At 31.2% G+C, this 23,499-nt stretch overlaps 6 protein-coding genes across 7 annotated transcripts; 4 read left to right on the top strand and 2 right to left on the bottom strand.

Annotated features, from left to right (window-relative positions):
* The first annotated feature begins 4,706 nt into the window (after positions 1–4,706).
* Positions 4,707–7,084, top strand: LOC105249621 (ubiquitin domain-containing protein 1). Its single transcript, XM_011255210.3, has 4 exons — positions 4,707–4,924; positions 5,768–6,127; positions 6,221–6,339; positions 6,446–7,084. The coding sequence occupies exons 1-4, from the start codon at positions 4,843–4,845 to the stop codon at positions 6,605–6,607; spliced, it is 723 nt and encodes a 240-aa protein (XP_011253512.1). The 5' UTR covers positions 4,707–4,842; the 3' UTR covers positions 6,608–7,084.
* Positions 7,085–9,649: 2,565 nt separating this feature from the next.
* On the bottom strand, positions 9,650–11,743 carry LOC105249686 (cytochrome c oxidase assembly protein COX15 homolog). Its single transcript, XM_025408874.1, has 5 exons — positions 11,383–11,743; positions 11,094–11,220; positions 10,697–10,829; positions 9,988–10,609; positions 9,650–9,911 (listed from the first exon to the last, which is right to left on the bottom strand). The coding sequence occupies exons 1-5, from the start codon at positions 11,539–11,541 to the stop codon at positions 9,663–9,665; spliced, it is 1,290 nt and encodes a 429-aa protein (XP_025264659.1). The 5' UTR covers positions 11,542–11,743; the 3' UTR covers positions 9,650–9,662.
* Positions 11,744–12,362: 619 nt separating this feature from the next.
* On the top strand, positions 12,363–13,860 carry LOC105249620 (RNA-binding protein pno1). Of its 2 annotated transcripts, XM_011255208.3 has the most exons (4): positions 12,363–12,535; positions 12,886–12,975; positions 13,056–13,563; positions 13,680–13,860. In XM_011255208.3, the coding sequence occupies exons 1-4, from the start codon at positions 12,488–12,490 to the stop codon at positions 13,721–13,723; spliced, it is 690 nt and encodes a 229-aa protein (XP_011253510.1). In that variant the 5' UTR covers positions 12,363–12,487; the 3' UTR covers positions 13,724–13,860. The 2 variants fall into 2 exon arrangements, with proteins under 2 accessions (XP_011253510.1, XP_011253511.1); XM_011255209.3 differs by having other exon boundaries at positions 12,364–12,535; positions 13,056–13,752.
* Positions 13,627–15,720, bottom strand: LOC105249619 (EARP-interacting protein). Its single transcript, XM_011255207.3, has 6 exons — positions 15,556–15,720; positions 15,157–15,382; positions 14,793–15,013; positions 14,507–14,688; positions 14,131–14,430; positions 13,627–14,055 (listed from the first exon to the last, which is right to left on the bottom strand). The coding sequence occupies exons 1-6, from the start codon at positions 15,595–15,597 to the stop codon at positions 13,893–13,895; spliced, it is 1,134 nt and encodes a 377-aa protein (XP_011253509.1). The 5' UTR covers positions 15,598–15,720; the 3' UTR covers positions 13,627–13,892.
* Positions 15,721–16,583: 863 nt separating this feature from the next.
* On the top strand, positions 16,584–20,832 carry LOC105249618 (MMS19 nucleotide excision repair protein homolog). The gene is made up of 9 exons (XM_011255206.3): positions 16,584–16,806; positions 17,202–17,440; positions 17,527–17,859; positions 17,933–18,527; positions 18,702–18,983; positions 19,071–19,789; positions 19,880–20,137; positions 20,219–20,383; positions 20,471–20,832. Exons 1-9 carry the CDS (start codon positions 16,713–16,715, stop codon positions 20,663–20,665), a joined length of 2,880 nt encoding a protein of 959 aa, XP_011253508.1. The 5' UTR covers positions 16,584–16,712; the 3' UTR covers positions 20,666–20,832.
* A 9-nt stretch (positions 20,833–20,841) lies between these two features.
* LOC105249617 (MORN repeat-containing protein 4 homolog) lies at positions 20,842–22,211 on the top strand. The gene is made up of 4 exons (XM_011255204.3): positions 20,842–21,026; positions 21,218–21,401; positions 21,486–21,595; positions 21,770–22,211. The coding sequence occupies exons 1-4, from the start codon at positions 21,017–21,019 to the stop codon at positions 21,916–21,918; spliced, it is 453 nt and encodes a 150-aa protein (XP_011253506.1). The 5' UTR covers positions 20,842–21,016; the 3' UTR covers positions 21,919–22,211.
* Positions 22,212–23,499: the final 1,288 nt, after the last annotated feature.

The following is a 23,499-nucleotide window of genomic DNA, read 5'->3' on the forward strand; positions in this document are numbered from 1 at the left end:
ATGAATTACGCCATAAGATTATAAAATTATATTCATTGTATATAATTGTAAAAAAAAATGAAAATATTAAAAAACGACGAAAATATTGGATGCGACCTATATTCAGCTTAGAAAGAAAATTCCAACAAGGAGCAAGTGAGAATATTGTAAAGGAAATGCTGATCGAAGACACAGAAAAATATATGGATTATTTTAGAATGGCACCTCAATTATTTGACGCATTATTAGCATTAGTTGGACCATTCCTTGTTACACTCTTATTTAAAATATTTTTTAATAATATTCTTACGGATATCTGCTGTTTCGACATTTTTCATCATACACACAATTTCGAAGTTCCGCACAAAATGTGTATAAAATAGAGGGTGCTTTCCAGCTATGGTAACACAGTGATACACTGTGTGACACAGTGTTACACAATGGGTGCTTTCCATTTAGCGACACAAATCGACACAAGTGTCATTCTATCTTTGTTTATTGTTATTCATTGAAAAAAGATAGAATGACATTTGTGTCGACTTGTGTCGCTAAATGGAAAGCACCCAATGTCAACTTGTAGCTGGAACGCTTTTTAGCTTTTTTATTTTGCCACTAGAGTGCAGGGCAGTCACTTTTAATAGTTGTCACTAGGTCTAAATTTTCAGAACGTTCCCACACAACATTATGTCGTCTTAAAGACGTCTAGATGTCTTTAAGTCGTCTTTTGATGTCTTTTGGACGCAATATCACGCAATACCATTCTTAAAAAAAATTAATGATACCAAATATGAAATGTTATGTTGGCACTCACTGGGGTGCTACAAAACGACGACATAGGCGAACACAGCATTTTTGCTGTGTACGATTGTGTCGACTTGTGTCGTAGTTGGAAAGCACCTGTGTCGACACTGTAGCGACACAGTGTCGCCTGTGTTGCTTGCTGGAAAGCACCCAGAAACTTGCGGATAGAAATCGGCGGAACAGACGTAAAACAGGTTAAACCAATCACGAGCGTTCCGCCAATTCCGCATTGCGCATACGTTCCATATCATGGGACCGCACCATAAGGCCCGTTCTACAATGAGTTGTAAGTCGTAAATCATAGGCAAATTGACCAATCATGGGCCGGTATTCATATGCCGGTATTCATAGTCCGATCTTATATTTGAGATCGTCTTATGGCGCGGTCCCATGATACGGAACGTATGCGCAATGCGGAATTGGCGGAACGCTCGTGATTGGTTTAACCTGTTTTACGTCTGTTCCGCCGATTTCTATCCGCAAGTTTCTATTTTATACACATTTTGTGCGGAACTTCAAAATTGTGTGTATGATGAAAAATGTCGAAACAGCAGATATACGTAAGAATATTATTAAAAAATATTTTAAATAAGAGTGTAACAAGGAATGGTCCAACTAATGCTAATAATGCGTCAAATAATTGAGGTACCATTCTAAAATAATCCATATATTTTTCTGTGTCTTCATCAGCATTTCCTTTACAATATTCTCACTTGCTCCTTGTTGGAATCTTCTTTCTAAGCTGAATATAGGTCGCATCCAATATTTTCGTCGTTTTTTAATATTTTCATTTCTTTTTACAATTATATACAATGAATATAATTTTATAATTTTACGGCGTAATTCATTCTTTTTAAATATACACCAACTTTGTTTTAATTTACTTAACAATCCACAAATAATAATAAACAATTTTTCAGAATCCATATTCAATATTAAGTTGTTGTCAGTTTTGAAAGTTATATACGAAATTCATGAATTTTTTGACATATATGTGTGAATCCGATCCGCATAAATTTGTATTTCCTATGTCCCATGCAGCGGAAAATACGGAAGCGTAATTTGCGCGAGCCAATAATGTACGTTGTTCCGATATAGACAACAAAAAAATCTATGGGAAAGAATCTTGTGATTGGCCAACACCAATTGCGCTTCCGCGTTTTCCGCTCCATGGGACATAAGAAAATATATTTCAACGGAACGCAATTGACGGAATGTCTGTGATTGAACGAACTTCGTTCCGCCAATTCCGCATTGCGCATACGTTCCGTATCATGGGACCGCACCATTAAGTTCGAGCTTGAAATGCTACTCAGCTATTTGATTGGTTGAATGAGGTCTTAAGTCAACCTCCAAGCAGACTTAAGACGATCTTAAATATAAGATCGGACTATGAATACCGGCCATAGTCCGATCTTATATTTGAGATCGTCTTAAGTTCGAGCTTGAAATGCTACGCAGCTATTTGATTGGTTGAATGAGGTCTTAAGTCAACCTCGGACCAGACTTAATACGATCTTAAATATAAGATCGGACTATGAATACCGGCCACAGTCCGATCTTATATTTAGGCTGATAGCAGAGAACTAGACATGAGCGCTTACGTCTGTCGTAGTCGTGGCGTAAAGTAAGGGCCTCCGCACAAGGTGTTCCGTATCGCATTACGTTACGTTAAGTATAGATCGTAAATTTAACTCCGTACGTAAACTTAGGGTGCTTTCCAGCTATGGTAACACAGTGATACACTGTGTGACACAGTGTTAGGGCCTATCCAGACAAACTTGCATAGGTGCATATGCATAACATAAGACCACATGGACCAATGAGCATCGAGTATTATGTTATATAAGTCAATATGGCGACTTAATACTCGATGCTCATTGGTCCATATGATCTTATGTTATGCATATGCACTTATGCAACTTTGTCTGGATAGGCCCTTACACAGTGTCGACTTATAGCTGGAACGCTTTTTAGCTTTCTTATTTTGCCACTAGAGTGCAGGGCAGTCACTTTTAATAATTGTCACTAGGTCTAAATTTTCAGAACGTTCCCATACAACATTATGTCGTCTTAAAGACGTCTAGATGTCTTTAAGTCGTCTTTTTAGCGAATATAAAAGTTTGGTTATCTTCTATCACGCAATATCACGCAATACCATTCTTAAAAAAATTAATGATATCAAATATGAAATGTTAAGTGGGCACTCACTGGGGTGCTACAAAACGACGACACAGGCGAACACAGCATTTTTGCTGTGTACGATTGTGTCGACTTGTGTCGTAGTTTGAAAGCACCTGTATCGACACTGTAGCGACACAGTGTCGCCTGTGTTGCTTGCTGGAAAGCACCCTTAAACTTCAGTCAACGCACAGAAAAAATCGTAACGTAATGTCGTTTTGACGGTTTTAGCGCTGAAAGATCACTCTATCTTCGTTTGATATTCGATGTGCAATAAAAACAGAATGATGCTCATAGCGCGTAAGCGTACAAAGCGAACGCAGCCTAGATGCAACATTAGATGCGCATAAAAGATTCTTTCCCATATGCCTCATATAGTTTTCTCGCGTTTTTTAGTAGCCGTAATAACGCGTAATGTGTTATATACAAAGTGTATTATTATATTTAATGTATTTAATTTCTTTGATAGAAATTTTCTTCTCTCCTTGCAATTTAATATTTTTTTCGCACTGAGGGGAGTCTGACGGTACCTTATATTTCATCAAAATACATACGTTACTGAGAATTCATAGCGTTTGCTAATGCGCATGCGCGACTTTATTCCCACAATAGCGCATCACTGGCCGCATTCAGCGGACTCAACATTACTAGATTTTCCGATGTAATTCGACGCTGATTGGTCAGACCTAAAAGTAGAATAACCAATTATATTCGATTGTTACTTAGCGGTTGAATCCGCTGAATGCGACCACTGTTCCAATTTCCTCGCAGAAAAATGGAACCAGTGCTACCAAATTATGAAATGTAATGGCGTATTCGAATGATCGAGGGTACTTTCCAATTCACGCATGATGCGCATGAAGTGACAGAAAATGTATAATATGTGTGACATAAACTATATATTTTCTGTCATTTTATGCACATCATGTGTGAATCGGAAAGTACCCTGAGTTTGACCCGTAGTTTACTAAATTCATTGGTCGCATTCAGCGGACTCAGGCCCAGTTCCACAATCCAGTTAATTCGAGTTTAAGTAGTGAATGGACCAATCAGCACCCAGTTTAACGTATTAAACTCGGATTAATTCAAATTGTGAAACCGGGTCTTAATCGCTAAGTAGCAATTGAATGTGATTGGTCTCTACTTTCAGATCCGACCAATCAGCGTCGAGTTACATCGGAAAATCTAGTAATGTTGCCCAACTGTTGAGTCTGCTGAATGTGGCCAATCACAGCTATTTTTCTGAAGAATGTAACCTTACATTCTTCAGAAGAATGGCTGCGGTTGATCAATGACGTCTAGTAAACTACTCTGGGTCGGGTCAAACTCGACCCATTCGAAAATGCCATAAGAATCACGAAAGTCGAGTATTCTCTTAATACTTGACTGTGATTGGTCAATTTCTTAAGTCTTACGTCTTAAGTCTCCTTAAAATCTCATTGTAGACGCCGTTTTAAATAAAAGCCAAAAATCATTTTAGTAATTTCTGGAGAAATTTTCCCAGAAGATACCAAATAAAACTCGACGGTCATTGGCTGCATTCAGCGGTTTCGAGACAACATTACTAGATTTTCCGATGTAATTCGACGCTGATTGGCCGGATCTAAAAGTAGAAACCAATCATATTCGATTGCTACTCGGCGGTTTAGTCCGATGTATGCGGCCATTATCTTGTCGGTGCCTGTAATCACGCGTAGTGCTTTTTTTTCAATTTTTCAATTACACTAATTCCCGCAAAGTTGGCCGTCTTTTTAATAATATCTCGTCGAGGGAGAATGCAATATGGCTGCGGCGAGAGTTCGATTGGATAAGATGATGAAAAATAGCATGCAGAGTAATATTAAATTTTAGTGAAATGTTTACTTGTTCCGGTTGTGTAGAATGGGAGGTTGCATAGGTATAACTAGGGCAAGAAATGCCTCCGTTAACGATACATCAGAAAATTCGACGAGAACTAATTCGGGTGAGAGATTGTATGGTGTACACAAGACATTCGAATCTATCAGAAATAAAAAAATTAAAAAAAATTATATATATATATGAAACATCAATTAACCTTGAAATTACTTTATTTTTGTCTCCATACTTGAGATACATGTCATCTAAGTGCATTTATCTCTGTTCAATTATCAAATGCAATATCTATAAAAGTAGAATTTAATACCCACACACACACACATGCATACATACACACACACACACACAACATATATATATATGTATATATAATTATATACATATGTATGTATGTGTATATAAAACTTGTATATTTATACAAACATATGTGCGTGTTTATACATGTATTTCATTACACAGATTAGATATGCAGTAATTATTTAGGATATTTAGGATATTTAATAACTTTATTTTTGCAAAATATAAATGGAAAATGATTGTAAATGAAAATTATTGGAAACTTTTGTATATCAAAGTTGTTTTATGGCAGTACTTTTTAATTTATATATTGTAAAATTGAGATTTGATTCAATTCATTAGTCATATTACTAGCAAATGCAATTTTGAAGTATATATGCCCAAGTAGTTGTATAAATTTGTATACAACTATAATAAAGGAAGAAGGAACTTTAAAAGATTACATTTTTTATACATCAGAAAATTTTCTAAATTTTTGTATTGTCCAACTAATAACACACTATGAATGAGTGTAATGTTGTAATATACATTTCTCTGCTGTATACTATTATTTGTGAAAGCAAAGATATGTGTGTGTGTAAAATTGAAGCTATGTATGTATTAATACATACATTTTGAGATAAATTGACTTTGTATACTCTTGTTTCTGTAGGAAATACGAGAAAAAATCATCTCCTATGTCATGAGGTAATCAGATGGAAATCAGATGTACCTTTAACCGAAGGTCAATTAAGAAGTAAGCGAGATGAGTTTTGGGACACTGCACCAGCGTTTGACGGCCGCAAGGAGATTTGGGATGCATTGAGGGCAGGCGCAACTGCAGCAGAAGCACAGGATTATCAGTTGGCACAGGCTATATTAGACGGAGCAAATATTTCCGTGCCAAGTGGTTTCTTAACAGAATGTTATGACGAATTGGGAACTCGTTATCAAGTACCTATTTATTGTTTATCCTATCCAATTAATATTGTAAAGGAAGACAGTGGAAGAGATTCACCTGCTGATTGTTCAGGTAATAAAAATTTGTAGAAACTTGGCTATAAAGTATATTTTGTGAGAATTTAATTGAATTTTACTCTTTATTACTTTCATTAATTTTGTTTAGAACCAGTTGATGAAGGTACAGAACAAACTTTGAAGCTTCGACTATCGACAACCTTAGGAGAAGTTAAACTACCTGTTTATAGCAATGACACTATTGCTATAGCAAAGAAAAAATTACAAGTTAGTACAGTATCAATGATATCTATAATAATTTTGTGTGTTACACGTGTATGCATATGTTATATATGACAATAATCATTATTAATAATAATTATAATCCTCATAGAATCAAGAAGGTTTGGAACCATCGCGTCAGAGGTGGTTTTTCGGTGGTAAATTATTGGGTGATAAAATGCATATAGAAGAAGCAAAAGTGCAACCAGGTTATGTAATACAAGTAATTGTAAATCCAGAAAAAATGGAGAACGACTGTGCAAAAGCTAGCTGAAGAATTTGTGTATAAAAGTGACAAAAAGAACATGTATGTTATGTTCAATCAGCAACCGATAGACTTACTTTTACTCTTTGACAAAATTCACATTAATTGCACGTCAATGTATATATATGTATTTTTTTTAACTGTTTATATTTTTTATCGTTTAACTACAAACATTGGTAAAAGTGATAATTATTTTAAGACAATTTGGGCATAACAGAGTTTTGCAGTATAAATTTGTATTTAGTGAAATCATGAATTAAGTGCAATTACACTTTTGTTATTACATTTTGTTATATTTATTCACATAAATTATTGTGCAATGTAAAAAAAATATGTAAGAATAGCATTTAAACGAGGAGAAAGAACACACAGAGAGAGAGAGAGAGAGAAGGAGAATGCAGATATCAAGTACAGAAGCATATCTTTACAAATTTGTTTATTTTCAATGATATGCTACAAGCAAATTGACTGAAAAAAAATACATTTATTTATATTTGAGTAAAATATATAAGCATTATTTTCTATAATTTATGTCTTATAATACAAAAAATCTTTTTCACGCATTACAATTGCAAAAGTTATTGTATAAAAGTTAAATATTGAATTGTACATTTAAATAGAATGACCACTTGAGGTAATGTTTCAAATAATATAATTAAAAATATATAATATATAGGATATATTATTGTTTTTGCAAAATGAGAGGAACTTTGATTCTACTTGTGTCATTGTTATATTACATTATTTACAAAGGCAAAGTGTATACCGATATTGAATAGACAATACTGGACAAAAAATATAAAACATAATACTCATTGTAAAATATATCTAAATTACTTAGATGTTTAATGAGTTTCTACTTCTTGCTTGCACTACTTACAAGTTATTCCTTATTCTTTTGTAACTTATATTACAGATCAGTTTTACATAGGAAAAAATGCAAGATTTTATTTCTATTTCTGAAAACATATTTTTCATCACCCAATATTTCAATTTTAAAAGATTAATCGCTGTATCAATACTATGTAATGTAATAAGTCTAAATTTTATTTGTACTGTCATATTATTATATATTATATATTATTATATTTCTTCAAGTAAAAATCTAAATTTCATAGGCCTAATTATATTCATATGTCATTCATATAAGTACAGCTAAAGTATCGAATAGGATTTCGACAAATCATAGAAAAGTAATAATAATGAGTATAATAATGAGACTAAGAATAAATTTGCATTTATCTCACATAAACAAAATTATATATGCGAGTTCTGTAATAATCGATAAGTTTGTTTTGTGTTATTTTGTGGACAGACACATATATAATATGATACTGTATATATTAGAGAGAGAAAGACAGACAAGTTCTCTAAAAGTGCTTTGCATCAAATAAATTAATGATTATAATTATTAAATGAAAAAAAATTTGTGTTTTGCAATCTTGTATTTTATATGTAACACTTACATTGTGTATATAAAGAGAAAAAAAATTTATAGCCCAATCTCGATTAATTTTTCAAAAATTTCTAAACTTTGACAGCTTTAATGATACTTAATTTTTTGATTTGTATCTCAATCTCCATCTTTTTATAAAAGTGTCAATGGGCAAAAATTTATTCTCTCAAAAAGAGATAACATGAAAAAAGGGGGAGAAGGAAATGACGAGAAGCTATACTTCAAATTAATTAATAATTGTAAAAGGAAATCACTTTTAATCAGTGAAATTGTATTTATATACATATTAGTATATAATATTATATATTTATTAAGTACTATTCACATTGCGGAAAAACATTATAATAATGCTAATAAAGTTTTTTATCAAATTAATGTTAAGCTTGATGTATATAATAGCTTTGCCGTAATTTCAAAGATGCCCACGTAATAGAAAGGAATCAATATTTATGTATATGATAATTGAGTGCAGTAATTATTTTTTCTCTCATCAAGTATTTCATGTGCATATTACATAAACACAGTGTAACAGCTCAAAGGATATTAATTAAGATCTTTACATTAAATAAATAAACACACACACACACACATATGTGTGTGTGTGTGAGTGTGTGTGTATGTATGTATGTATGTATATATGCATGTAAATTACATATGTAAATTATATCTAACAATAATTAGCTTAAATTTGCTCATTTTATAATATTTATATTTTTGTTTATACATTTAAATATCTAAAATATGCCTAATATACTATATATAATAAATACTCAGTTTAATATATTATAAGTAAACTGCAATTGTCTCTAAAATAGGAAGAAAATAATTTTTGTATAAATAAAAAATTACAATAATGAAATGTAAATTTAACTGCCTGATAAAAATGGTACTTAATATTAATAATATTGTATTGGACCAAAGCATTCTAAAATTAACAAATAATTGGCAATAATAGAATAAGTGCCCTATGTAAAAATTATGTCTTTTACATGTGAAAAGCAGTTGATAAAGTTAATAAATTATGTATCTAATAATAGATAGAAGGGAGAATTGAATTTACAATTTACATATATTTCAAAATAATTGATTAAACAATATTATAAAGTACTTGTTTTTACTCTGGAACAATACTAAAAATATAGATTTTACTTTACACGTTGGTAACTTTTAGATTGAGTGTATGTATGTATATGTATGTATGTGTGTGTATATAGTTTCTTTTAAACATTAAACTATAATATTTTATATAAAAAATTATATAAAATATTTCATGTTATGCATGTATCTGACAATGTACATGTTTAGGAAAAAAGGTTGTGTATATGATAAAATTAATTATTAAATTATTATAAGATATTCTATTGTGAAATAAAACGTGAAAATATTAATTACAAGTTCTACATTCTAATTACTTGGAATATAATTATATAAAAACGAATAAAAAACAGCATATTTTCTATAGGTTTTTTATAGGTGGAAATTTTCTGGAAAAATACTCCAACATATAAGTATACAATTAGAGTTTTACTCTATATATATATATATATATATATATATATATATATATATATATATATATATATATTTCTTTTAAATGAGATTTATTCATTAAATTTTCTTCAAGTATTTCAATTCATGACAAAGCCATATTATGGTACTTAAAAGTATAAGACTACCAGACTGATGAGAAGCAGCTAATATTAAAGGAACATGAGTTAATAAAGTTGAAATGCCTAAAAGTACTTGAAGATAACCAGCACAAAGTACAGCAGCCACTGCCTTTCTTCCTCGACTAGAAAGTTTATGTTTGCGGGACATAATACCCAAACAAGTTATTAATGCTATAGTAGCAATACCCTGCATAAGAAATATGTATTGTATTGTAAAATATAATGTAATGACGAATAAATGATTGTATATAGTTGCAACTTACCAAAATTCTGTGATCAAATTGAATCGTAGCTGGATTTTCCGTAAAATTTTTTAATATAGGAGACATGGCAAATATATCATCAGGAATCCATTTATCTGCCATTTTTGGAAAAGTATTATATATAAGACCAGCATCCATTCCAGCTACAAGTGCTCCCGACAGAGCGGTGAAAAATATCAATCCCTTTGTTGAGTAAATTAATCTTTTAAACCGTTTTATCGTCATTAATGCATTATTTGTAATTTTGGAGAAATTACTAGTTTGCTTTTCAGCAGGAATCAAATGATCCAAAGCATTATACAGAAATCCAGTATATATAAGCAGCGCTAATCCAAGATGCGCAGCTAAACGATACTGCGATACCCGCGGCACATCGGAAGGTTCTATAAAACGATCTTCTAATCCAGATTTAACCATATACCATCCCATAAGTCCTTGTAAGCCAATTAATGAACCTAAAGCAGCAATACGTGTTTTCATACCATGTTTTAGCATACCCTTAAACCAAAAATATGTCGCTGGTACTATAAATATAACGCCAATTAAACGTCCCCACATTCTATGCAAATATTCCATCCACCAAATACGCTTGAATTCTTCCAATGTCATATTCAAATTGGTTCTATAGAAAGAAGTGTATACATATATATATTAATGTATATTAATTTTTTTACATCCTTGATGTAAGAGACACATGTGTACTTCTTACATTTTATATTCAGGAAATTGTTTGTAGCGTTCAAATTCTGAAAGCCATTGAGTTTCATTAAGAGGCATTTTTTCTCCTAATAATCTCCAGGTAACCATAGATAAACCTGATTCCGTCAGTCGTGTTATGCCACCTAGATATATGTAAGGAGAGAAATAATTTACTACAATTTCATAAATAAATTTTATTTACATTTAATATTGGTCAATCATATGTACTGTTTATTCACATAAAAGTGTTATATAAATTTTAATTAGATACCGATATTTTAAATCTCATGAAACACATGTATGTATTTGTATGTGTAAAAAAAAATTCTATTTCCCATATGTTTTTTCTATAATAATCTTTACTATCTTGCAAATATAATAATAATATACAAAATAAATAATAGTACCTAGCGCAACTGCTACAAAAACCATACCGCCACAGGTGAGCAACCAAGATCCCACAAGTTTATCATATTTATCGTTCCTTTTCGAAACATAACTGCGAATTGCGATATCCATTTGTTTAAGCGGTCTCTATCAATCGTTAAAAAAAATTTTAGATCGTATATTATTAAGAGTGTATATATATATATATATATATATATATATATATATATATATATATATATACAAAACGTAATTAAAATATATATGCCATGCATATACATATGTGCGAGAAGAGAAAGAATTTATTACCTTTTGTAACAAAGATGAATAATATTTCTTCAAAGAAATATCGTTACATCGAGATTTGTCGATTTTAACATTCGTAAAAAGATATCGTTGACTAAGAGCATATTTTGTAACATTATACGGCCTGAATATCCTCGTATGATATCTCACGATATTCAACATGTTGTAATTATCAAATATATATATTATTTGTTATGATAGACGTAAACAACAAAATATATGTATGTACATACAAAATGTATGTACATACACTATATACCATTTTCCACACAGGCTGGAGCCTGTAGGTTGGATTCCATAATAAAGGCTTTCGCACATGAATTGCTATAACCATAAACGTAAAACGTAAACGTAAGCTGAAGAACCAATGAGAATATTGCTTTAGTTTTATGTATCCTAGAAGACGATAGAAATGATGATAAAGTTGGCCGTAAGCAGAAGTAACTAGGATTTCAATCAGTTAAGGGCTATCGCACACGAAATTGCATAGCTGCATGTGCATAGCATAAGACCATATGGACCAATGAGCATCGAGTTTTAAGTCGCCATATTGACTTACATAACATAATACTCGATGCTCATTGGTCCATATCGTCTTATGCTATGCACATGCAAGCTATGCAATTTTGTGTGCGATAGGCTTAAGGCCGCAGCACACACTTTTGCATAAGCGCATAACCATAAGCATAAGGAAATTGATTGGTCCCCAAGTATATGCATAAGAAAATGAACCAATCAATTTTCTTATGTTTATGGTTATGCGTTTATGCAAAAGTGTGTGCTGCGGCCTTAAGCCTATCGCACACAAAATTGCCTTTAAAATCCTAGTTACTTCTGCTTACAGTCAACTTTATCATCGTTTCTATCGTCTTCTAGGATACATAAAGCTAAAGCAATATTCTGATTGGTTCTTCAGCTTACGTTTATGTTTATGGTTATGGCAATTCATGTGCGAAAGCCTTTACGGCCTCTATAAACCAGCCTTAAGATGTCTTGACAGAAGAACAGACTATAAATATCGGCCATAATACCCGGCTGATAGTTTCAATCCAATATCATCGTGTGTCACTTTATCAATTGCGCTACTGATGCTGATACTCTTTCTGAAATGGCAAACTTAACCAAGAAACGCCATGCTGATAATAATCACATGGAGGTATGATATTATAAGTTTGATTTTCTAGATTATAATCTTGTTGCTTTTTCAAGTGCGCGAACGTACTCTTGCGTCAGCGTACACTATAAATGAAATAGATTTTAAAGATGGAGAAAAAAGGAAAACAAAAAATGCAAAAAGTTTAGTTCTAAATAAAAAATAAATTTTATATTATCTTGCGAAAGCTTTGCATGAGAAAGAATAATTGTATGTTTCTCGTAAATGATAGAATTGATTAATGAAAACATAATACACATTTATGTTATTTATTATTACATAATAATTACTGTTTATATTATTTTATCATATGTTATCACATCATGATTCATTCTACTTAATCTATTTTTTAGGTAGAAACAATTAATGGTATACAGGGAAAAGTAAAGCAGCATACAGCTAAAAAAAGAGTAAAGATTATACAAGATGGAGAACAAAGAAAAGTAAGATAACAAATCTTGTATATATATTTAATAATTGTCTATATAAGCTTTTATTTTGCTTAATATTTTGTTTGTTGTAGATATCAGTACCAGCACATAGATATTCACCTCTAAAAGAAAATTGGTTGAAAATATCTGCGCCTATTGTTGAACATTTAAAATTACAAGTTCGCTTTAATTTGAAAACTAGAAATGTTGAAATTAGAACAGCACCAGAAACTCCAGATATTGCTTACCTCCAAAAAGCAGCAGATTTTGTGAAAGCATTTATTTATGGATTTGAGGTGGACGATGCTTTAGCTTTACTACGTTTGGATGACTTATTTGTGGAATCGTTTGAAATACAAGATGTTAGGCAACAAATAAAGGGTGATCATCAGTCTAGAGCAATCGGCAGATTAGCAGGCAAGGGTGGAAGAACAAAATTTACTATTGAAAATGTAACAAAAACGAGAATTGTGCTAGCAGATACGAAGATACATATACTTGGTTCTTTTCAAAACATACAATTAGCCCGTAGAGCAATATGCAATTTGATTTTAGGTAGTCCACCTTCTAAGGTATATGGACAACTTAGAAACATAGCTAGTAAGATTTCAAAACAATATTAACGATTATCTATGTTTGTATCATACATGTACATATATAATCTTTTTTTTTTATCAAGAATGTGTTGACAATAAATGTGTTCTTTTTAACAACAGTTCCCTATTGCACATTGTCTGCATTTACAAGCCATATTATATGAACGATTCGGTATAATTGTAACTATAAGAAGAAGAAGAAAGTAATTTACAATGAAAGGCTGAATTGAATATGGAGAGGAGAAAAAGTTACAAAATATTTTACATGTATATGTATATATATCGTCTTTTTCATCTTGGCAAATAATTTAATCTTAATAATTTATAATAGATTTATAAAAGTATTTGATATTTATATTTACGTGGTACTTTGTTAAGAACTAATCTACCATCATAACTAAGAGATGCAAATGTCCAGGGATCGGCAGATGACCATTCCACTGCATACACGCTATCTTCATGTTCTTCGTATCTTCCTACAAGACCATCTTCTAATCTGGAATGTCATAAATGTACGATTTAATCCGTTTGAATAGATTGATTACTACTGTATTACACAATATTCATTTACTTTTTCTTCCCACAAGATTCGTCATTTTGAAAAGCAAATTCATCTTCAGTCGACACCATGTGTCCAAATGGTTCAGACGAGATAGACGCAATACTATATAATATCACTCTAGAGTCACTGCTGGATGTTAAAACGAGCTGATCGTGGAAACGATTAATTCTTATGTTCCACACCCAATGCGAGTGTTCCATACGAGATAATATCGGTTCTGTCGGTAATCGAATATCCCAAAATTTCATATATCCATCATCGCCACAGGTGGATAAGAAATACTGACGATTTGCATTAAAATCCAAATCTCTGTAAGACAAGTTGTATGTTAAAGTAAAAACAATATATTTTAATGCCTTCCATCAAAGATTAATTTTTACATTACCTAATGATCTGTGAATGTGCAGATAAAATAGACCAAGCAGCATCGGTAGGGCTTCTAAAATCCCATCCACGAACGTTATTTTCATTCAAAGTTACAAACTGATTCGCACCATTATGAGGATTCCATTTACCATTCGTAAATCGTGGTTGACCTTTGCTTGCCAAAGTACCAGATACTACTACCTAAGTGGAACATAGGAAAATTATTAAACGCTTCAAATGTTTTAACAATAGGATTATATTATAGAAGAGTATACATTTTATGCAAATGAAAAAAAGTAATTAACCTGTGGCTCCTTATTTGCTAAATCCCATAAAACAAAATTATTATCTACTACAGAAACAATCTTTTTACAGTCTGTAGGATGATAGGCGATAGTTTTAAGATCGGTACCATATGGTGCAGTATCAATATCTGCCAATTTATCAAGTTGTAAAATGTCATTCGTATATTCTTTTATCTCAGGAAATTTCCATATAGCTCCTTTCATTTGGCATATGCCTTCCTCTGAAAAAGTAATGCAAAGATGAAAATTACCTAGAAGCATTTGTAAAAAATCTATTACTAAATTCAATACCAATCTTTTCATATTTTTTATATTTAACAATATAAAAAAAATTATTTTAAAAAAGATAATGAGACTTCTTTACCACTCAAATGATTATAACATGTAATAAATATATCAGGTTCAGTTGGAGAGGCTTGTAAGGACCAAATTTCTCCCAACGAATGCTGAAATACTTGAGTTTTTAAATTTCCTGTTTCTTCGTTAAGTTCTACCAAGTGAATCTGATTATTATTAAAATTTAAAGATTGTGTTCCAATCAGAAATCTTACAACATCGGTCTCAGCCGTTTGAGCAGACAATGCTCTAGTCTAAAACGAAAAGAATAGAGCATTATTTTAATATTTTTATTTATTTGCATCATAGTTGTAAAATAGTTGTGAAATAATCATATTATACTTTATTATTTAGCAACAATATGGAACAAGGTAAAATAAAAGAGGAAATATAGATTTTTATATTCGCATAATTAATTAATTTATACTTGGAATTCGAGTCCATATATGACAGGATTGTCATTTTCCATTTTTAACTATTGCGTTTCGTACGTTTTATACGTTTTATATAGCAAATATGTTTACATTAAAGAAATCGTATTTGCATTAGGGCTGTATCATGGACTTGTAGAATACTGTAGGGATGGGAGATCTTGAATCGATCTTTTGAAGAATCGATTCTTTTATATCTGATTCTCGATTTTTTAGATCGATCTTCGATTAATCCAGTGAATCGATTCTTAAGATTAGAGATCGGACGTAAAAAATAAAAGTATAAAATTCATATTACGCTTTGATTTTTCGTATATGTGTGCATAGCATTTATACAAATTTAAAGCGTCGTCTACAATGGCAGTAGGGTTAATGAATTAAAGCTGTAATTCAAGAAATTGACCAATCACAGTCGAGTATTCTCTTAATGCTTAACTGTGATTGATCAATTCCTTAAGTTACAGCTTTAATCCATTAATCCTACTGCCATTGTAGACAACGCTTAAGGTTTTAACGTAAGATGGCGTAAGGTGCTACGGCAATGTTTGTGCCCTGACCCTAAGCTAAAGACCTTTGGGCCGGATCTACAATAGGTAATTTAAGCCCTAAGCTTTAAGAAATTGACCAATCACAGTATCGAGTATTCTCTTTATACTTGACTGTAATTGGTCAATCTCTTAGGCCCGGTTCTACAACTCGAGTTAATCCGAGTTTAATACGTTAAACTGGGTCCTGATTGGTCCATCCACTACTTAAACTCGGATTAACTGGATTGTGGAACTGGGCCTTAGCGCTGAAAGCATCGCTCTATCTTCGTTTGATATTCGATGTGCAATAAAGACAGAATGATGCTCACAGCGCGTAAGCATACATACATACAAAGCAAACGCAGCCTAGATGTTTTGAAGCATTTGTTCGACCAATCAGGACAAAAGGAGTAAAGATTTCTTTAACCTGATTGGTCAATCAAATGCTTCAAAGCATCCATAGCGTCTTCCCGACCGTAACCATAGTACTCACATAGGTGCATATGTAGATTCATATGTGTGTACAATGTACATAGTGTACATAGTATATACACGTGTGGTTTAACATCTTACGATATATCGTCGATACATATTAGTTGATTGTTAAATAATATATATTTTCGGTTATGGCATCTTTAAATTTTGATTTAAAAGAGAGACTAGATATCTGTTTCAACGATACGACGACTTTGGATCCACTATGCAAAAGTATATCCTCGGGTACGTTACATTTTGTACATACATACATACGTACACATTGTCATATATGCACACAATTCTACACACATTTTCCTTTTTTTAAAATACTTTATATTTTATTTTATCACAAAAATAATAATAGCGGCACAGTAAGAAGAGACTAAGAAAGTTAAGTTTTAAAATAAATCTTGCTTTAAAATATAATTTGTGCAATAAATGATGTGTATACACACACACACACACACACACACACACAAATATATATATGTAGTATTGGTATTTGGAAAAATTTATTATTATGCATATATACATATATACATACACATCTCCATCAAGAAATCATCAATTTAATTAGGTTAATATTACATGCATCTTGACATTATTAGTTTCGAAGGATGTTAAATTTCTTTTTCCAGAAATTGAATCAGGTTCTATGAAACTTGGCACGTTTGTAGAAACATTAGGCTCCTACATGACAGACCAAAATGTTCTTACAAGAGAAAAAGGGGTTACAATTCTTTCTTCTGTCTTGTCACAGATATCCCAAGATTATCTTACTGAATCTGAATTGTATTTTATTACAATATTTTATTGCGATAGGATAAAGGATCATTATAATATCATACCATCTGTATTAAATGGCATTCTAGCACTTGTGAGCATTTATTTAAAGGCCATCCCTCTTTGTATCTCGTAAAAATTTTTTTCGATTATATATATTATTCATAAATCTTGTTTTAGGTAAACATGAATCGGTTGCCTCAAGGTGCACCATTGTCGCTATTAAGAGTTATGTTTGAGCATGTTCAGTGTCAATCTCTGCCATTATCGGAACGTCGCAAAATATATATAATATTCAAAATTTTGATAGAAAACAAAATAGATGATTTGATATCCATGGGATCCGATTTAGTTTATGGCATTATTAATTCTATCGATGGTGAAAGAGATCCAAACAATCTCGTGTTATTATTTAATGTACTACCACATTTTATAAAAAAATTCCCACTGGAACATTTAACTGAAGAAATGTTTGAGGTTATGGCATGTTACTTCCCAGTTGATTTCAATCCTGTAATTATATTTATTTTTCTTTATGTGATATTTAAAAAGATGTAAACATGTGATTTACAAATGTTGTTTGCAGTCTGGCAGCGAAGATTTAAATGTGACACGGGAAGATTTGGCAAAAAGATTGGCTCCTTGCTTATGCGTTATTCCAGAGTTTGCAGATTATTGTATTCCTCTTATAATTGACAAATTATATTCCACCCATAGAATTGCTAAACTTGACTCCTTAAATCTATTGCGCGAAGGTGTTCAAACATTTGAGCTGTTAAAAGTGAAATCTCATCTATCGGAACTATGGACAATTTTAAAAAAAGAAATTATGTCAGAAAAGGACGTCGAAATAAAAGATGCTGCTTTAGAAGCAATAACATCATTAATTAAAATTATATCAGTCGACGAAGCTGTTTGCAAAAATTTCATCAATCAAGTAATCACCGATATAAAATTTTCCCTATCCGATGTACAGCTTAGTTTATATAGATCTGCTCAGAGATTATTGGAGACAATAGCAGTAATTAGTAAAACAGTATGCGTACAAATCTTGCAAATTGTAATACCCTTATGTATCGGTCAATATTCTACAAAAAATTCATCAAATGATAAAATTGCATTGATAGAAACTTTAAATAATTTTGTGAAAATTTGTTCCCATCATGGCTTTTGCATTCAAGGTAAGTTGCATTAAAACAAAATTAATATAGCATAAAGCGATAAGAACTTTTAACTTACAACATCATATTATTATTATGTCATTATTGTTCATATAACTATTAATATATTTTGTGCATATGTATGTGTAAATACATGTATAAAATATGCTAGAAATTGAAGAAAATTTCATGTAGATGTTTCAGAATTAGCATGGACAAATATACTTCAAATATATTTAGATGGCTCGGTGGTAGAAAATACAGAGTTGAAAAGCAGAATATTTGTTGGCTTAATGATTCAAAAGGCTTATCTAAACGATGTACAACGCACTGTTTTCTATAATGTGATATGCAATGAAATTGAAGCAGGCTGCGATGAAATACAGATTATATGTCATACAGCTATTATAGATTTTGCTACAATGTATCTTCAAGAAATATTGTTGCTAATTAAAGACAGATTATTATCAAAAACAGGTGAGTTATATACCAATGTACATATAGTTAATTAATTTGTGTATAATTGCCAATAGGAGTGTGAGTAATATTATTGGAATATTCCAGATGAAACGAGAGTAGAAATACTGAAACGTAGGATAAAAGCTTTGACAGCGGTAGCAAAAATATATGAATTAGGTTGTGCGATTCTCCCGCAAATTGTTACAATGTCAACAAGTAATATTGATAATGACATATGCATTACAGCTTTACTGAATATCCAGAAACTAATCGCTTCTAAGAAATCCGATTTCAATATACACCGATTTCTATATAACGAATGCCATATTATTGATAAATTAATTTTGTACAAGACAAATGTGATTGATCATAAAATGTTGATTTCTAATATTTGTCAATTAATTATGCGAAATCTTACAATCGAAGAACAATGCGCAATTCTAGCAAAGTACGCTGTAGCTTTAAATACAAAAATTTTGGAAACTGACGTGACCATCATAATAATGAATCTTTTCATTCCTTTGCGGAAAGATATCAATTTGAATATAAGTAATGATATGGTGGAAAATTTATATAATCTAGCAATCGGTAATCGCAATCTGGATATAAAACAAACAAGCTGTAAATTTTTATCTGTTTTATTAAACAAAATGGAGATGGCAGATCTTAATCGAATTGTACCTTATCTCGAAGACAAGATAGATAATAATTTAAAAACGGATAATGATATCGAACTAAGGCAGGATACAATTAACATTCAAATTTGGATAACTAAAGCATTTGTTATGAGAGGATACAGCAAGTCTCAATATTTCTTGAAGAATGTACGTGCAATTGAATATGTAATTGTATTACATATAATGCTTTAAAATGCGAAAGAATTACCAAATTAATATATTACTTTGTTTTCACAGCTTACGCATCTACTAACTCACGACGAAATGGGTCAATTTGTAAGCGAACAATATCAAATATTAGTAAGTAAATACGAAGATGCCTTAATAGAGGAAAATTTTTGCGATATAAAAATTTTTTATAAACAAAGAGTATTTGAATATTTGTTGCAACAAGCTATTAATTTTACGAGATCAAGTAGGCAGAATTATTTTGTCGCTTTGGTACATTTATTGGAACAAATGCCTGAAGAATTATTACTTTTGCATTTGACCGAGGTAAGTTTCTCGCTAATCCTTTCATGATAAAAATAGTTAATCCTTATGAAATTTGATTAATCATTTACATCGCGTTGTTAGTTGGTGCCATTGTTGATTGAATCTCTAACTTTAAGCAATGAGCATTTAATTTTCCGGACTTTAATATCGCTTAAACTTTTACTCGACACAAAACACGACATATTTTTGGACAATGTACAATGTGTCATACCAAAACTTGTGCAATTGTCAATACATCGAATCATGGTAATTACATCAACTTTAATTTTTTTCGAACCGTTTCATTTTGTTATCTTATAATCTTATATTGTATATTTTAATCAATATCAATAGGATGTTAGAATCGCGGCTCTGGAATGTTTGGCGCATTATGCCTGTTATCCCTCAGTTTTGATCAATCCATACAAGCAAGTTGTATTAGACAAATTGGGGATAGTAGTCGATGATCGCAAACGTTTAGTCAGGAGAGCTGCTGTGGAAGCGAGAATACGATGGTTTATAGCAGATGCATCTGAATCCAAAGAATGAATATTGCAGAATTTTACATATAAATTCTAATCATCTAATATGACAATATATAATCTATATTACATATAGATTTCATATTTTTCGCCTTATTTTATATATTTTGAAAAATGTAAATTTCTTACTGTTAAATTGTCAATATACAGGCGAGTGATGTTTATAGATTGGTATACACAGTTGCATTTATTTATAAATATTCACAATATATTTTCCTAAGCGTCTTTTCTATAAAAAGGTTTCCTTATCTATCCATCTTCCGGATATCTTTCTTAATCAAATAAAGAATTGATTTTTCGTGTAAGTGGATTAAAATCACAACCGAACCAGCTTAAATACGCTCAGTGTAACGCAAGCATGGGGGATGGTGAGAATATATACATTCATTTTACTTTATTTTAGAGTCATTTTAATTATTAATATTGTTCTTTTATCAAAGTGATGATTAAATATCGGAAAATTTTTTTCTCGCATTTTTAACTCTATTAAAACTTTTCTCGAATGAAATTCTCTCAAATTCGATTTGTGCGTGACTCACCCGCGTATGCGCATTTATAGGTGTGGTAAAGAATGGTGCGTATAAATATGACGATAGTACGAAATATATCGGAGATTGGAATCGTAAGGGATTGAAACACGGCGCCGGTTTGTTAATTCTTCCGGACGGAACACGATACGAAGGAGCATTCCAGAATGGATTATGTTCTGGTTTGGGAGTTATTGTATTTCCCGATGGGGCAAAGTAAGTAATAAGTTACATCGTACAAATTTTCGATAATGGCATCGCGTACACTTGTAAAGGGAAAATTCATTTTTTCTTTTTTAGATACGAGGGCGAGTTTATGCAAGGATGGTTCCATGGTCATGGTGTATTTTGGAGAGCCGACGGAATGAAATTCGAAGGGGAATTTCGCGGGGGTCGTGTCTGGGGCTTAGGTAAGTGTGATCATAATAAACAATTATGGAACTTTATAATTTCTTATAATATGGAAAGTAGCAACTATTTTTAGCGAAGCCGACGATAAAAGTTTTTTTTTATATAATAGATAATTTGCATGTGTGCGAAGCAATTTATAATTATATATTATTTATATGGATTTATATGGATAGGTTTAGTGACTTATGCCGATGGATCGCATGGGTTTCCGAGGAATGAAGGTTTTTTTCAAGATTGTAGACTAGTAAGACGACGACGTTGTCCGGATATAATACAAAAGGCGCAAAAAATTTCTATGATGGCGCGTGCGCAAGGCAGTTGAATGGAAATAGATATTTAGTTATTACATGATTAGAAGGAAGACTAGTATATAAAGCCAGCGGCACGATGCTTGTTTTTGTGCTGGATTGCATGCGAGCAATTCTTTACTTGACAATTCTTTAATATCGAAATTACGATTGGTCAATTAAGACGCTCACATCAAGACGCGATCTAGTACGAAAAATCGTACGGTGTGCCGCAGGCTTAAGTAGTTTTGTTTGCTAGTTTATATTGCAAATATTGATAAAATTGTAACAAAAATGAAAATACATCTATATGTGCTTTATACATTGATATTTGCATTTAAAAGAGGATGGGGACAAAGATGGGAGGGAGGGAGGGGGAGAGAGAGAGAGAGAGAGAGAGAGAGAGAGAGAGAGAGAGAGAGAGCGCCTTATAATTTCTTCCTTATACTGCACGGAATATTTTTTTGCTTAGACCGCGACATTACATTTGTCGTACGACAAATTTTTTTTTACAAAGCGTATTGATTAGCTACAAAATAGAAAATATCTAAAAATTCAAGAAATTTTTATCCTGCAGCCAATTAATATTATGTTTAAAAAATTTGTGACAAGTGCATGTAGTATCGGTCTTGCACATGCGAATAAATGTTTAATTTTTAAAACATTTTTCTAGTAATACATGATTGCAAAATGAATATACATGTTGGCCATAATAATATAAAATTTAAATTTAAATGCAATATTTGTGATGCAATATTAAATGCAATTTTTTGAATTCAAAATGAAATGTTATAATGGGCCCAAGGGAAAAAGTTGGAGAAAGGGAACAAGGCTAGACTACTTTTCGCTCAGAGAGGCGTGGTCCCCAAAGCCGGATGTTCCAGTTTTGAAACATAAAGATACCACCTCCAATCTTAATGTATAAAAATGCATCTTTATTGTTTCAGTACAATATACATTATTACTATCGATTTTATATTTTATTATGTATTCTATATTGAATATCTATTAACAACATGAAGAAAGATCAAAATTTTAAACTTGGAAACTTTATTAAAGTACATATATGTATATATACATGTGTATATACACACAAAATATATATACAATATATATATATATATATATATATATATATATATATATATATATATATGAATTTAGGAACTTTATTGAAGTTTATATATAAATACATGTGTACAACACACAAAATATATATACAATACACACACACACACACACACACACACACACAAAGTACATTCTAATATATAAAAAGTTATTTTCCTACACTTTGCACCTTATTTTTTTTCTTATTCCACTTAAAAGATCGTTTTTAAAAATTTTTTTAATCCGCAAGAAAAATTAGCTTTAATTTTATAGAATATAAACAAGATCAAATTCATAATCGATATCATGTATAAGTATAATTTTTAAAATTCAATGTAAAAATTCTTGAAAATATTATTATAAATAATAAATTACAAATAAAAACACAACATATAAAAGCAAAATATAAAAACAAAAGTTATTAAAATAATATTCAAGGAGAGAATAAATATTCGATTTTCCAAAAGAGCATTATCTCTTTTTGAGTAGTTTAAAAAAACAAACTT

This window comes from Camponotus floridanus, unplaced genomic scaffold (assembly GCF_003227725.1).
Source record: "Camponotus floridanus strain SB8 unplaced genomic scaffold, Cflo_v7.5 scaffold1, whole genome shotgun sequence".
Classification (NCBI taxonomy): Eukaryota; Metazoa; Arthropoda; class Insecta; order Hymenoptera; family Formicidae; genus Camponotus; species Camponotus floridanus.